Genomic DNA, 13,520 nt, shown 5'->3' with positions numbered 1-13,520 from the left:
AAGATCTAAATAAAGGTAAATACATGGGCAATTATAATAGCTAATGTAACAATTCTAACAATGGTTTGTAGCTTACTTCTTATTTTCTATATGATATAAGACTAATACATTTAAAAAAAATGTAATAGTAATATTACTATAACTTTGGTTTTTAACTCCAAATCTTATTTCCTGCATAACTTATGAGACTAATGCATTTGAAAGAATTAGTAGTTTATGTTCTGGGACATTCAGTGTATAAAGATGTGCTTTTGTGATATCAACAACCAAAAGAGGTGGGGGTAGAATGTAAAGGGGCAAAGTTTTTGGACGTATATAGGTCATATAGAAAACAAAGAGCAAAATGACAGAAGTAAGTGCCTCCTTATCAGTGGTTACTTTAAATATAAAGGCATTAAACTCTCCAATGAAAAGACAGAGATTGGCCCAACTATATGCTGTCTACAGGAGACTCACTTGAGATCCAAAGATAAAAAAGAAGTTGAAAGTGACAGGATGAAGAAAGGTATTCCATGCGGATAATAACCAGTGGATAGTAGGAGTGGCTATACTAATATCAGACAAAATAGATTCCACATAAAAAAGGTTGCAAGAGACAAACAAGGGCATTGTATGTTAATAGAAGACTCAATACAGCAAGAAGATACAATAATTATAAACATGTACACACCTAATGACAGCCCATCAAAATATTTGAAACAAGAACTGATAGAAAGGAGAAATAGCTCTACAGTATGAGCTGGGAACATTAATACCCCACTCACAATAATAGATAGAACAACCAGACAGAAGACAAGAAAAGAAATAGAGGATTTAAAGAGCACAGTAAACTGTCCACATCTAACAAACATAGAGAACACTTAACCCAGCAACATGACACACATGTTCTTCTAAAGTGTACATTCACAAGTCAAGTCTACAGAGATTTTACAAAATAGATATCATAAAGTGAGCACGATGGGATGTAGTTAGAAATCAATAAAACCTAAAACTGAATAATTGTAAAAATTGTGGACACTAAACACACTTTCAACCAGGGTTTCAAGGTAGAAATCTCAAGAAAGTTAGAAAATACTTAGAGACAAATGAAAGCAAAAACACAAAACACCCAAACATGTAGGATGCAGCAAAAACAGCATTAAGAGGGAAAATTTAGAGCTATAAGAACTTACATTAAAAATAAGAAACGTGTGGGGCTCCTGGGTGGCTTAGTCGGTTAAGTGTCCAACTCTTGGTTTCAGCTCAGGTCTTGATCTCAGGGCTCATGAGTTTGAGCCTTATGTCGAGCTCTGTGCTGACAGTGCAGAGCGTGCTTGGGATTCTGTCTCCCTCTGTCTGCCCCTCCGCCACTCACTCTGTCTCTGTCTCTCTCAAAATAAATAAACTTAAAAAAAAAACAAACATCTGGAGCGCCTGGGTGGTTCAGTCAGTTAAGTGTCTGACTTTGGCTCAGGTCATGATCTCGTGGTTCGAGGGTTTGAGCCCTGTGTTGGGCTCTGTGCTAACAGCTTGGAGCCTGTAGCCTGCTTCGGATTCTGTGTCTTCCTCTCTCTCTGCCCCTCCCCAACTCATGCATGCTTGCTCGCTCGCTCAAAAAAATAAACATTAAAAACATTTAAAGAAATAAGAAATACCTCAAATCAACAACATAATTTTACAACTTAAGGAACTAGAAAAAGAAGAACAAGTGAAACCCGCAGCTAGCAGGAGGAAGAAAATACTAAAGATTGTAGCAGGGATCAGTAAAACAGAGATTAGAAAAATGGTGCAGAAAATTAATGAAACCAGAAATGAATTCTTGGATAAGAGCAACAACACTGACAAACTTTTAGCTACATTGACTAAGAAAAAAGGAGAAAAGACTCCTATCACTAAAATCAGAAATGGACGTGGGAGTGTGAATGGTGTGGCTGCTGGGGAAAACTGGGTGGAGCTTCTGCAAAAAAAATAAATATAGAAATGCCATATGGCCTAGCAGTTCCATTTCTGGGCGGGGCCCAAAGAATCGAAAGCAAGGTCTGCAGGAGATCTTTATACACCTGTGTCAATAGCGTCATCACGACAGCTAAAACATGAAGGTGACCCAAGTGTCCATCACCTCCTGGAGAGATTTCCCAAATGTGGTCCATCTGCACAATGGAATGTGATTCAGCCTTAAAAAGGAAGAAAATCCCACCATATGCTTTAGCATGGATGGACCATGAGGACATCATGCCAAATGAAATAAGCCAGTCACAAAAAGACAAACGCTGTGTGATTCTGTGTATGTGAGGCACGCAGAGTCGCAGAGCCCAGAACTGGTTTACAGGGACTGGGTCGGGGAGAATGGGAGTTACTATCTAGTAGGATTAGGACTCCGTATTCACAGTGCTGGTGGTAGATGGCTGCACAACAGTGAATGAACTGATTCAACACCACTCAGCTGTACACCCACAAATGTGCAAGGTAGTAAATTTTCTGTTATGTGTATTTTTTTAATGTTTATTTTTGAGAGAGAGCAAGAATGAGTGGAGGTAGGGGCAGAGAGAGAGGAAGACACGCAATTCAAAGCAGTCTCCAGCTCTGAGCTGTCAGCACAGAGCCCAATGCAGGGCTCAAACCCAAGAACCGTGAGATCACAACCTGAGCCAAAATCAGATGCTTAACCAACTGAGCCACCTAGGTGCCCCTGTTATGTGTATTTTTTTAAAAATGTTTTTAAAATTATTTTTGAGAAGGAGAGCATGAGCTAGGGAGGGGCAGAGAGAGGGGAACAGAGGATCTGAAGCAGGCCCTGTGCTGACAGCAGAGAGATGGATGTGGGGCTTGAACTCATGAACCATGAGATCATGGCCTGAGCTGAAGTCTGACGCTCAACCGGATGAGCCACCCAGGTGCCCCATGTTATATATATTTTAACACAATAAGAAAGGAGAAATTATTTTGAGAGCAGGGGAGGGGCAGAGAGGGAGAGGGAGAATCCCACGCAGGCTCCACACTGTCAGTGCAGAGCGCCATGCGGGGCTCGAACTCGAACCATGTGATCATGACCTGAGCCAAAGTCAAGAGTCGAACTTTTTTTTTAAAAATTTTTTTACATTTATTTATTTTTGGTAGACAGAGACAGAGCACAAGTGGGGGAGGGGCAGGGAGAGAGGGAGACACAGAATCTGAAGCAGGGTCCAGGCTCCAAGCTGTCAGCACAGAGCCCGACATGGGGCTCGAACTCACAAACTGTGAGATCATGACCTGAGCTGAAGTCGGATGCTTAACCAACTGAGCCACCCAGGTGCCCCAAGAGTTGGACGTTTAACCAACTGAGGCACCCAGGCACCCCATCCTTTGAATGGGGTTTTTTCTTTTTTGTTTGAATTTGCAAGAGTCGTTTATGTATCCTGGAAACTGGACCCGAATCGCGTATGATTTGCACGTGTTTTCCCCTATTCTGTAGGTTGTCTTTCCACTTTGTTCACAGTGCTCTTTGATGCACATGAAATTTTTATCTTCATGCAGTCCTGTCTGTTTTTTTTTTCTGTTGTTGCCTGTGCTTTGGGCATGACAGCTAAGGATCCATTGGCAGATCCAAGGTTACAAAGATTTACTCCTTTTCACTCTTATATTTAGGTCTTATAGAGTTCATCTTTGTACAGGGTGTGAGGTGGGAGTTCAACTTCATTCTCCTTCATATACACTAATAGCCCCAAGGTGTGAAGCGGTGTCTTCGATGTCCACAGACTGTCCAGTAGCAAGCACTCCAAAACACGGTGAAAGCTCTGTGGAGTGAGTACTGGGTGCCATAATAACTGGGGAAAAGTAATTCAGTTTCGTGGGTGAGAGTCGTTCTAATCCCCCCACTGACCTATCATTTCAGTGGGAGCACCCGGCCAGCACTCTGTCCCTGTCAGCCTGGCACCCCCGGGGGTCGGAGCCTGGGCCTGTCCAGCAGGAACTATAGTGAAGAGCTTGGCCCCCCCAGGAGCAAGCCCTTGCCGGCCCCCACGTCTGCTGCTGACTGGTGCTTATCTGGGCTCCCAGCGATCTTGGCCTACGGACGTCTAGGGTCCCCTGCCCCACGGTGGTTCCTGCAGTTTGATAGGCTCACCCTTTGGCCACTTTGTGCCTCCTTGACGTCACCCACCTGTAATCTGCCCTGTGCGCATCAGAGCTGTGTCCCATCCCTACCAAAAGGAGGTCCTGGCTTCTGTGAGTCTGAGGTTTACCCTGTGATTCCTGCTCACAACTGCTCTCAGAGCTACCTGGAGCCAGGCCTGGGCTCCTCTCTGTCCCGTCATCTCCTATAACTCATATTTTCTTGGAGGGCATTTTGGATTCCTTGGAAAAAATCCTTCTGATGTTTTTTCTCCACTTTGAATAAACTGATCTTTTGATGGCTCAACACAGTGGTTTGATGTGTGTGACTCATCTGTCCTCCATGCTCTCGTGATTTCTCCAACCACTTTCCTGTTTCTCTTCCCTGCTCTTCACATGTGTTTCCAGAAATGCCATCAAAGAAGACTGTTTGAAAGGTCATGTTTATCTGCCTCCTGATATGGAAATCATGAGAGGAGTTAATCTGAAAATATCAGAATCTTTTCTTGATTCATAATCTTTAAAAAATATAATTTTAATTTTGGATTAGATGGTACTTTTACTTGGATCAAAAGCCAGAACAATAAAAAAGTACACACTGAAGTCTTGCTCCCACTGTCCCACGTTTGCAGTCAGGGCTGTAGGGTTTTGAGGTCTTCGTACATCTGAATGGCACTAACTGAAATACACCCTGTAGTAAAGTGTTAGTGTCAATGGACATACCCTGATGCTAGAGTTTGGGCAGATAACTGTGGACGTGGAAGTCATGGCCCTTCCCCAGGAGAGGTGCCTCATTTCCAGGGATTTCAAAAGCTCTATGATAGAATAAAAATGATGTCTGTAGGAGGTCATCTTGAAATTGAGCCAAGGAATTTGCATTGACTTATGTTTTAAATAGTTTCTAACATCAAAGATTAATCTATAAGTTTCATGAACTTATTTATATTTTATTTTTGGAAACTTGAAGTAAATTCTTTAAGATACATGTTCTAGAGCAAATCAGTGTTTCATATGTAGCTGTTACTACTTTGTGTCATATTTGGGGCTGGAAAAAAATGTACACAGGAAAAACTGAAGTTAAAAGCACTAATAATAAACAGGAGCCCCCACATTCTCACTGAGACTTTTTGGTAGAAATGTCCTAACTTGCTGATGAAAGTCCTCATGTGTGTGTTTTCTTCCAGATCTGGAATGGAGAGAAATGGAAGCAGATGACTGTGAGTCTCGTGCGGGAGGAGACAGCAGGGTTTGGGGTGGACCAGTCTGGGGAAAGGGAGCGGGTGGGTAGACTGAGAACTCACCGGGATTTTACATTGTGAACACTGGGGAGAACTTGCTGTCTTAGTGAGAAGAAGGCAGGTTCTGGGTTTAGCCTAAATTAATTTGTGTCAGTCTAAGGTGCTGATTTGATTGACACCTCATTTTCCTTTGCTTTTTTAGACGGTACAAATGAGGCTCAGGACAGTGACTTCCCAACAGGTACGTGTTTTCTCCGCTCTCACCCCTGTCCTGTCGAGGGAGGACAGCTCCTGTGTCAGAGTCTCTGCTAGCCCCTTAGCCCTCAGTGCCACCACTAACCGGGACAGTGATGGACACTAGCATCTTGGCAGGGGAAGCTGCAAGTGCAGGAACCTTACTTGTGACGAGTCCCCACAGTGGTTCTAAATTTTTTTTTTTTAATGTTTATTTATTTTTGAGACAGAGTCAGAGTGTGAGCAGGGGAGGGGCAGAGGGAGAGGGAGACACAGAATCCGAAGCAGGATCCAGGCTCCGAGCTGTCAGCACAGAGCCTGATGCGGGGCTCGAACCCATGAACCCCAAGATCATGACCCAAGCCGAAGTCAGACCCTCAACTGACTGACCCCCTCCCCCCAGGCACCCCCTGCTCCAACAGTGGTTCTAAAGTGCAGTGGGATCCGGGGGGGGGGGCCCTCTGGCTGTTCCAGTGGTTTCTGTGACACTCCCACCAAGGGCCACACACTAGGCATGGATGCCTGTGACGTTTCTTGTTCTGGCTTTTTCCCATTGCCCATCACCACCATGCTACTTAAAAGACAAAAACCGTTGTTCCATGTCTGGGTAAGAAAAACCACGTCCCTGGTTTCATTCAGGCAAAACTCAAGAGACCTGAGCAGCACCTTTTCTATTCCTGTGTGACCCCATGCATCTCTTTTGTTTCTGCAGCAAGTTCACCAGCCCTGTGTTACTGCAGCCACATTGCACCCCCACCCCCTCCCAATGCAGGGCAGGTTCTGAAGAGAGGCGGCCCCTGCAGGGGAGGAGACACCTGTGTCCCAGGGCTGAGTCCTGCTGGTCACCCAGGAGGGCCCCGGACCAGGGCTGTGCCTCCTCTCAGGGTTTATATGAACATGTGGGTAACTTCATAGGCTTTCTCTTTTGAGAAAGGAGTGGAAAAAAGCCTGCAGCTCAGTAGGATTTGCATTTTTTAATTGTTCGTTTATTGGACCATGACAGCATACTAATCCTATGCAGTATGGAAATTGGCCAGATGCCACGCCCAAGAACAGGGGCAGTGGGTGAAACCTTTCGAGGAGTTACTGTGCTGAATGTAGTGCTTGCTAAGAGTTCGTACTGTGTTGGGTGGTATTTGGGGATCTGGACAAGTAAGTGCAGACTTCTGGTAATCTCTACCAAATATTTTACCCCCGTAACATTAAAACCACATTATTGGCTTCAGAGTCACAAAACTGGTTGCTAGCTATGATTTCTGTGACTCTCTATCTAGTGATAATTTCCTTTTCCCTTTAAAAATTCTCCAAGTTGTTTGTAAAAAGAAAAGAATGTAACCTGGAAAATCCGAGTGACTCAGTGATTGTGTTGCCTGTGGGAAATTCCTGGGGACAGTGTGCAGGGACCCCACTGCTGGCCCAGAGTGTGGGGAAAGTCCACGGGGTCACTTGGCAGGGGTGGGGGTGTGGTCAGAGAAGGGGTCCTGCGTCCCATGTGTGGGTGCATGGCTGTGCACTCTACACGGTTCAATTGGGGCCCCAGTGTGGCTGGGTGTTATGGGTTTCAGGAGAAACCAGACGTGTAGACTGGACTCTCCCAGTTCTTAAATGTGGCCCCTGGGTGTCTTCTCTCTAATGTCCAACGTGTCTGGCGGTGTTTGGGTCTGGGGGTGGTGTGAGTTTGATCTCAGGCAGGCCTTGGGAGGCCGTCCCCCATCCCACCTGTAACCGGGGCCCCTGATGCGTGGGGTGAGCACTGATGTCTTCTCCCCCCACCCCCCCACAGCAGAGAGGAGCAGGCTGCAGGAGATGCTGTCGCTGCTGGGGCTGGAGACCTACCAGGCCCAGAAGCTCAGCCTCCAGGATGCCCTGCAGATCAGCAGCGACAGCATGAGAAACTGGGCCCCTCAGGCCCCCAAAGACCTGCCCTGGAATTTCCTCAGGAAGCTGCAGGCCCTCAACGCTGAGGCCAGGAACACCACCATGGTGCTGGATGTGCCCCTGGACGCCAGGCCCATGGAGAAGGAGAGCCAGATGGAAGAGGAGATTATCTACTGGGACGCGGCTGATGACATCTCCGCAGACATCTATTCCTTCTCAGAGCTGCCGACGCCTGACACGCCTGTGAACCCCTTGGACCTTCTCTGTGCCCTTCTGCTCTCCTCAGATGGTTTCCTGCAGCAGGAAATTGTGCTGAAAATGTCCCTGTGCCAGTTTGCACTCCCTCTCGTCTTGCCTGACTCGGAGAACCACTACCACACATTTCTGCTGTGGGCCCTGAGGGCCGTGGTGCGGACGTGGTGGGCGCAGCCCCCGCGGGGCGTGGGCGGCCTCCGAGAGGACAGCGCGGTGCTATCCCGGGCTCCCACCTTCGCCTTCGTGCGCATGGAGGTCAGCAGCAACTCCAAGTCACAGCTGCTCAACGCTGTGCTCAGCCCCAGCCACCGGCCACGGGACTGCTTCTGGCATCGAGACCTGAGCGTGGGCACCAACCCCCGGGAGATCGCAGATGGGCTGGTGGAAGTCTCCTGGTTCCTCCCCAGCGGCAGGGAGGACCTGGACGTGTTCCCGGAGCCCGTGGCCTTTCTGAACCTGCGGGGCGACATCGGGTCTCACTGGCTGCAGTTCAAGCTCTTGACCGAGATCTCGTCCGCCGTGTTCATCCTGACCGACAACATCAGCAGGAAGGACTACAAGCTGCTCTACTCCCTGAGGGGCTCGGCCACCAAGTACTATTTCATCCTGAGCCCCTACCGTGGGAAGCGGAACACAAACCTCAGGTTCCTGAACAAGCTCATCCCGGTGCTGAAGATGGACCACTCACATGTGCTGGTGAAGGTCAGCAGCACCGACAGCGCGGGCTTCGTGCGCAGGGTCCGCTCCATCGTGGCGCACGTGGCCCGGTCCCCCTGCAGGAGGTTGTCTGTGGAGGAGATGGCGCACGCGGCCCGTAAGCTGGGACTGAGGGTGGACGAGGACTGTGATGAGTGTCAGCGGGCAAAGCAGCGCATGGAGCGCATCACCAGGAGGATCAAGGACTGTGACGCCTACCGCAGGGACGAGCTGTGGCTGCAGGGGGACCCGTGGCGGAAGGCAGCCCAAGTGGAGAAGGAGCTATGCCAGGCCCAGAGGGCGGGGGACCCTCCTGACAAGGGCAGGGCAGAGCTGGGGCACCGGCTGCTAGAACTTCGTGCACAGCAGAACCGCCAGGACCCCGCCTGGGGGCTGCAGGAGTTCATCGCAGGCATCAGCAGCGCCTCACTGGCTGAGAAGCAGTACTTCCTGAGGTGGATGGAGTGGGGACTGGCCCGCGTGGCCCAGCCAAGGCCGCGGCAGCCTCCTGAGACCATTCTTAGCCTGAGACCCAAGCACTGTGGCATGGTGGACTTCGGGGAGCTACTCTGGCCCGAGCCCCTGGGTGTAGAGCACTTCCTGCGGGAGATGGGACAGTTTTACGAGGCAGAAAGCTGCCTGGTGGAGGCGGGGAAGCTGCCGGCCTGCCAGAGGCGGTTTGCCCACTTCCCGGGCCTGGCCCTGGAGCTGCTGTTGAAGGGGCTGCCCTTGGAGCTGATCGACGGCAGCACGCTGAGTACCCCCCTGCGCTGGGTCACGGGGCTCCTGAAGGAGCTGCACGTTCGCCTGGAGAGGAGGTCGCGCCTGGTGGTCCTGTCGGCACTGGGTGCGCCGGGCACTGGGAAGTCCACGCTTCTCAACACCATGTTTGGGCTGCGCTTTGCCACTGGGCGGGGCTGTGGCCCTCGAGGGGCCTTCATGCAGCTGGTCACCGTGGCTGAGAGCTTCAGCCAGGATCTGGGCTGCGACCACATCCTGGTGATAGACTCTGGGGGCTTGATAGGCGGGGCCCTGACCGCAGCCGGGGAGAGGTTCGAGCTGGAGGCCTCCCTGGCCACTCTGCTCATGGGGCTGAGCAACGTCACCGTGGTGAGCCTGGCCGAGACGAGGGACATACCACCAGCTGTTCTGCATGCGTTTCTGAGATTGGAGAAAACGGGGCATGTGCCCAACTATCAGTTTGTGTACCAGAACCTCCAGGATGCGTGTGCCCCCGGCCCCAGGCCTCGGGACAGAAGGCCGCTCCTGGATCCCCCCGGCGATGTGAGCAGAGCCAGCGCACAGATGGAGAAGCAGGGCGATGGCATCCGGACGCTGGCCGACCTGGCCTTTTGCGACCCTGAGAAACAGCATGTTTGGCACATCCCTGGCCTGTGGCATGGGGTGCCTCCCATGGCTGCAGTGAGCTTGGGGTACAGTGAGGCCATTTTTGAGTTAAAGAGGTGTCTGCTGGAAAACATCAGGAACGGCCTGTCCAACCAGAACAAAAACATCCAGCAGCTCATTGAGCTGGTGAGGCGGCTCTGAGTGTTAGGAGGGGGCCTATTCTGAAGGTGGTGTGCCTGTGGGGGCTGTGCCCAGCACCTGACCCCATGAGAAGGGAGAAGGGCAAGAGCCTGGGGGGAGGGGGCTGGGGTTCCCTAAACAGTGTTGAGAAGGAGGTGACCGCACAGACCTGTTCAGAGATGCTCTCGGGAGCCAAGGGGCCCTGGGGCAGGGTGTGGACACACAGCAAGAGTTTGTGTGCAGCTCCTTTCCAGGCCCCTGTGCTCTGCTCCCTCTCCTTCGTCCCTGGGGTGGGGGGTAGTACCCCTGCAGCCCAGCCGGTATGGGGGGGGTGAAGAGGGGGGGTTGCTGGACGCCTCCCTGACGAAGTGGAGGCAGGCCCTTCCTCCATGACCTGCTGGTCCCGACTGACCCCCATGGAGAGTCCCCCCTGGCTCCCTCCACCTCCTGCAGCCGTGTCTGCCCCGCCCCAGACTGTGAGCTCCTTGGGGATGGGTCTGTGTGTGACCCGACTCTGTACCCCCAGGGCCTGGCACAGGGCCCTGTGCACTGTAGGCGCTTAATAAATGTTTGTTAAAAGAGTGGAGTGAATGAACGTGCATGTGATAGTGACAGGCAGGTTCCTCTGTTTCCTCAAAGAGGATCATGGTGTCTAAGGAGGTTGCACACAGAGCATCTGCAATGGGGGGGGGGGGGGGGAGGGGACACCTGAGAGAAGTGTCCTACAGCTGCCCTGCTGTCCCCTGTCTTTACACAGAGGTCTGCCCTCAGGCTATTACCAGGAGCACAGAAATAAAAGTCTTCACAGCCACGCTGGGTGTGGCCATCAAGGTCCCACTTTCTAGGCTACGAAGGGAGGCCTAGAGCAGTGAAGCCCCGCCCCACACACGTGGGTGGGGAGAGGGGCTGACCTGACGGGACGCCTGCAGCTGCCAGGCTGACCCAAGCCGGACCTTGGGGTCCGCCCTTCATCTCGCTTCCTGTCTGTGGGCCAGGTTCCCTCCCCGACGTCACCTTGAGCCCCTCCACCATGGATGCTTCAGCCTGATCCTTGCCGGCTTGGCCCTCCCTGAGGCCGGGGCACCTCAGGATCCCTGGAACCCAGCCCCGCTCCCTCACCAGCTCTGGGGGTCTGCTGCTTAGGCCCTGGGGCTTCCTCCCCTCCATAAGTTGTGACTTTGGGGAAGAACTGGGCCCCCAATGGTGACCAGGAGCTTCTGGTCCTCCGTGTGTTCCCTGTTCTCCTTTGCCAGACTCCACAAGGGGGCGCCCTCTGGACCGGACCGCTTTCCCAAAGCCCTTTTCTGTACTTCCAGGACGCCCAGCCTGCTGCTCCCCTGATGTTCAGTGCTGTGCCTGGGTCCTGGGAGCCTGGCTCTGGACGCACCAGATGGAAGCTGAAAACCTGACCTCTTGCTAATAAATTTAGGAAAACCGGGGCGCTTGGGGGGCTCAGTCGGTTAAACGTCCCACTTCAGCTCAGGTCATGGTCTCAAGGTTCATGAGTTCAAGCCCCCCTCACCCCCCCCCCCCCCCCCCCCCCCCCCCCGTTGAGGTCTGTGCTGACAGCTTGGAGCCTGGAGCCTGCTTCGAGTTCTGTGTCTCCCTCTTTCTCTGCCCCTCCCCCACTTGCTCTCTCTCTCTTAAAAATAAATAAAAACATTAAAAAATATATATCATTATAAATTTAGGAAAACCTTTTCCCTTCTGAAACTCAGAACCTCTAACCTTCAGGCTCTAGAAACTCATCTCTTCAGGATCATTAACACAAATTGTACGGGGTTGGTTCACCTGGAAATACTAAAACCTCTTCTTACTTTCTTCCCGTAAAGCTGGGGAACTAGCCAGTAGCTTCTCCAGCACAGTAAGAATATCAGTCAGGATCATCATGGGTCCAAAGTTCAGGCATTGGAAACCTTGCTTAGAATTTTTGAATATCAACCATTTCCCTTAAAAATTGATTCAAGCTCTTCCTGAAATCTGAAATGAAAGTTATCCCTAGTGGCTCCTACTAAGCAAAGATTCTTAACCTTGTTGGGTCTTTCCATTGTCCAAAGATTTAATCACTGAATTCCAGATAATTATGTGTGTGCTTTTTTTTCTGGGGAAAGAGTTCAACAGACTTTCAAAAGGATGCAGGATCCAAAGTAGATTAATAACTGCTTAGTAATCAGGAAAATTATATCCCCCTGACCTAAGATGCTGTGAAATTGCAACTAGCGTTTGCCACAAGTGTTTATTTTCATTTTTCTATATTTTAGAGGAGGGGGGGAACACAAGCAGGAGAGGAGCAGAGAGAGAGAGAAGGGGAAAGAGAGAGAGAATCCCAAGCAGGCTCCTCCCTGTCAGCATGGAGCCCAATGCGGGGCGGGGGGGTGCTGGAGCTCACAAACTGTGAGGTTATGACCTGAGCCGAAATCAAGAGTTGGATGTTCAGTCCACTGAGTCACCCAGGTGCCCCCTTGCTAAAAGTGTTTAAACTTTTGCAAACAGACCAGTCTGAAGACAGGGTGTAACAGAATCTGAGCACGAGGTTGCCTCAGACAGGACCATTGGTGGGTGTACTCAGTAACTGCACCCACCCCCACCACAGCTGCCTGGGCAATGTCAGAAGACTGTCACCTCTCAGGTACAGGGACAGGAGAGGTTGTGCTGGAGCCAAGTGATTTTCCCAGAAATCTCCCCTAATCCTTTTTTAGGTGATGTTCAATTCCACGAGGGGTTCTCCTTCACACACTGAAGTCAGAGCTGCTCTTGTGATTCTAGTTTTTACAATACTTAGGCCTTGCCTAGTGACCTGGGGCTCGGAATGCTAAGTCTAAGTTTGCCCTGCCCATTCCTGGAGACATCAGGGTCTGAGGGGCCCTGAGATTTGCCACAGGGCTACTGGGCACTGATATCCTTGGAGCCAAGCTTGGTGAGGTGGAGAGCCACTCAGAGAAGGTGGACAGGCAGCTCCCAGGGGACCCTGTTAGTCAGTGATGGAGTAAATGTGCCTGGGAGTCTGTGACCAGGCACAAGAGAGCCTGCCCTTCTCCCAGGAAAGAGCTCTCAGACTGTGGGACACCTGGGCCATTGCTTCCTGCTAATTATGTTGCCCTTGAGCAAAGTTATCTCAACTTCCCTAGGCCTTACCCCGCCACCACTAGCACCTGCTCTGGGGAGGGTGCACAAGCCTGGTGTTTGAGGAACCAGTCTGTGCTCATGGCACTGCACACTCACAAGTCTTGTGCAGAGGAAAGTGCCTATAACAGGACATCTTGTAATCAGTGGTATCTTAAAATTTGCAGCCCTTTCTCTTTTATTTATTTTTAAGGCAGAGACAGAGAGACAGGGCATGAGTGGGGAGTGGGGCAGAAAGAGAGGGAGACACAGAATCTGAAGCAGGCCCCAGGCTCTAAGGTGTCAGCACAGAGCCTGACATGGGGCTCAAACTCATGAGCTGTGAGATCATGACCTGAGCCGAAGTCGGACGCTCAACCGACTGAGCCACCCGGGTGCCCCAGCCCTTCCTCTTTCTTAATAGTACCTAAAGCAATGTCTTCTAATCAACATTATCTTAGACTTCTTGAAACACAGGAGGGCTGGTGTTGAGAAATCTGCACCAATGTAAACCTGATACGG

General features: G+C 50.8%; 1 protein-coding gene across 6 annotated transcripts in view; it reads left to right on the top strand.

Annotated features, from left to right (window-relative positions):
- URGCP (upregulator of cell proliferation) overlaps positions 1-10,477 on the top strand; it is a 58,749-nt gene extending 48,272 nt beyond the window's left edge. For all 6 annotated transcript variants that reach the window (XM_060631986.2, XM_060631981.3, XM_060631980.3 and 3 more), the window contains 3 exons: positions 5,253-5,285; positions 5,509-5,547; positions 7,324-10,477. In XM_060631986.2, coding sequence (XP_060487969.1) covers positions 5,270-5,285; positions 5,509-5,547; positions 7,324-9,917 — 2,649 coding nt within the window. In that variant the 5' untranslated portion in view covers positions 5,253-5,269 and the 3' untranslated portion in view covers positions 9,918-10,477. The remainder of the gene's footprint in view (positions 1-5,252; positions 5,286-5,508; positions 5,548-7,323) is intronic.
- Positions 10,478-13,520: the final 3,043 nt, after the last annotated feature.

Source organism: Panthera onca, chromosome A2, assembly GCF_046562875.1.
Source record: "Panthera onca isolate mPanOnc1 chromosome A2, mPanOnc1 haplotype 2, whole genome shotgun sequence".
NCBI lineage: Eukaryota > Metazoa > Chordata > Mammalia > Carnivora > Felidae > Panthera > Panthera onca.
This window is presented reverse-complemented; position numbering and strand designations above follow the sequence as displayed.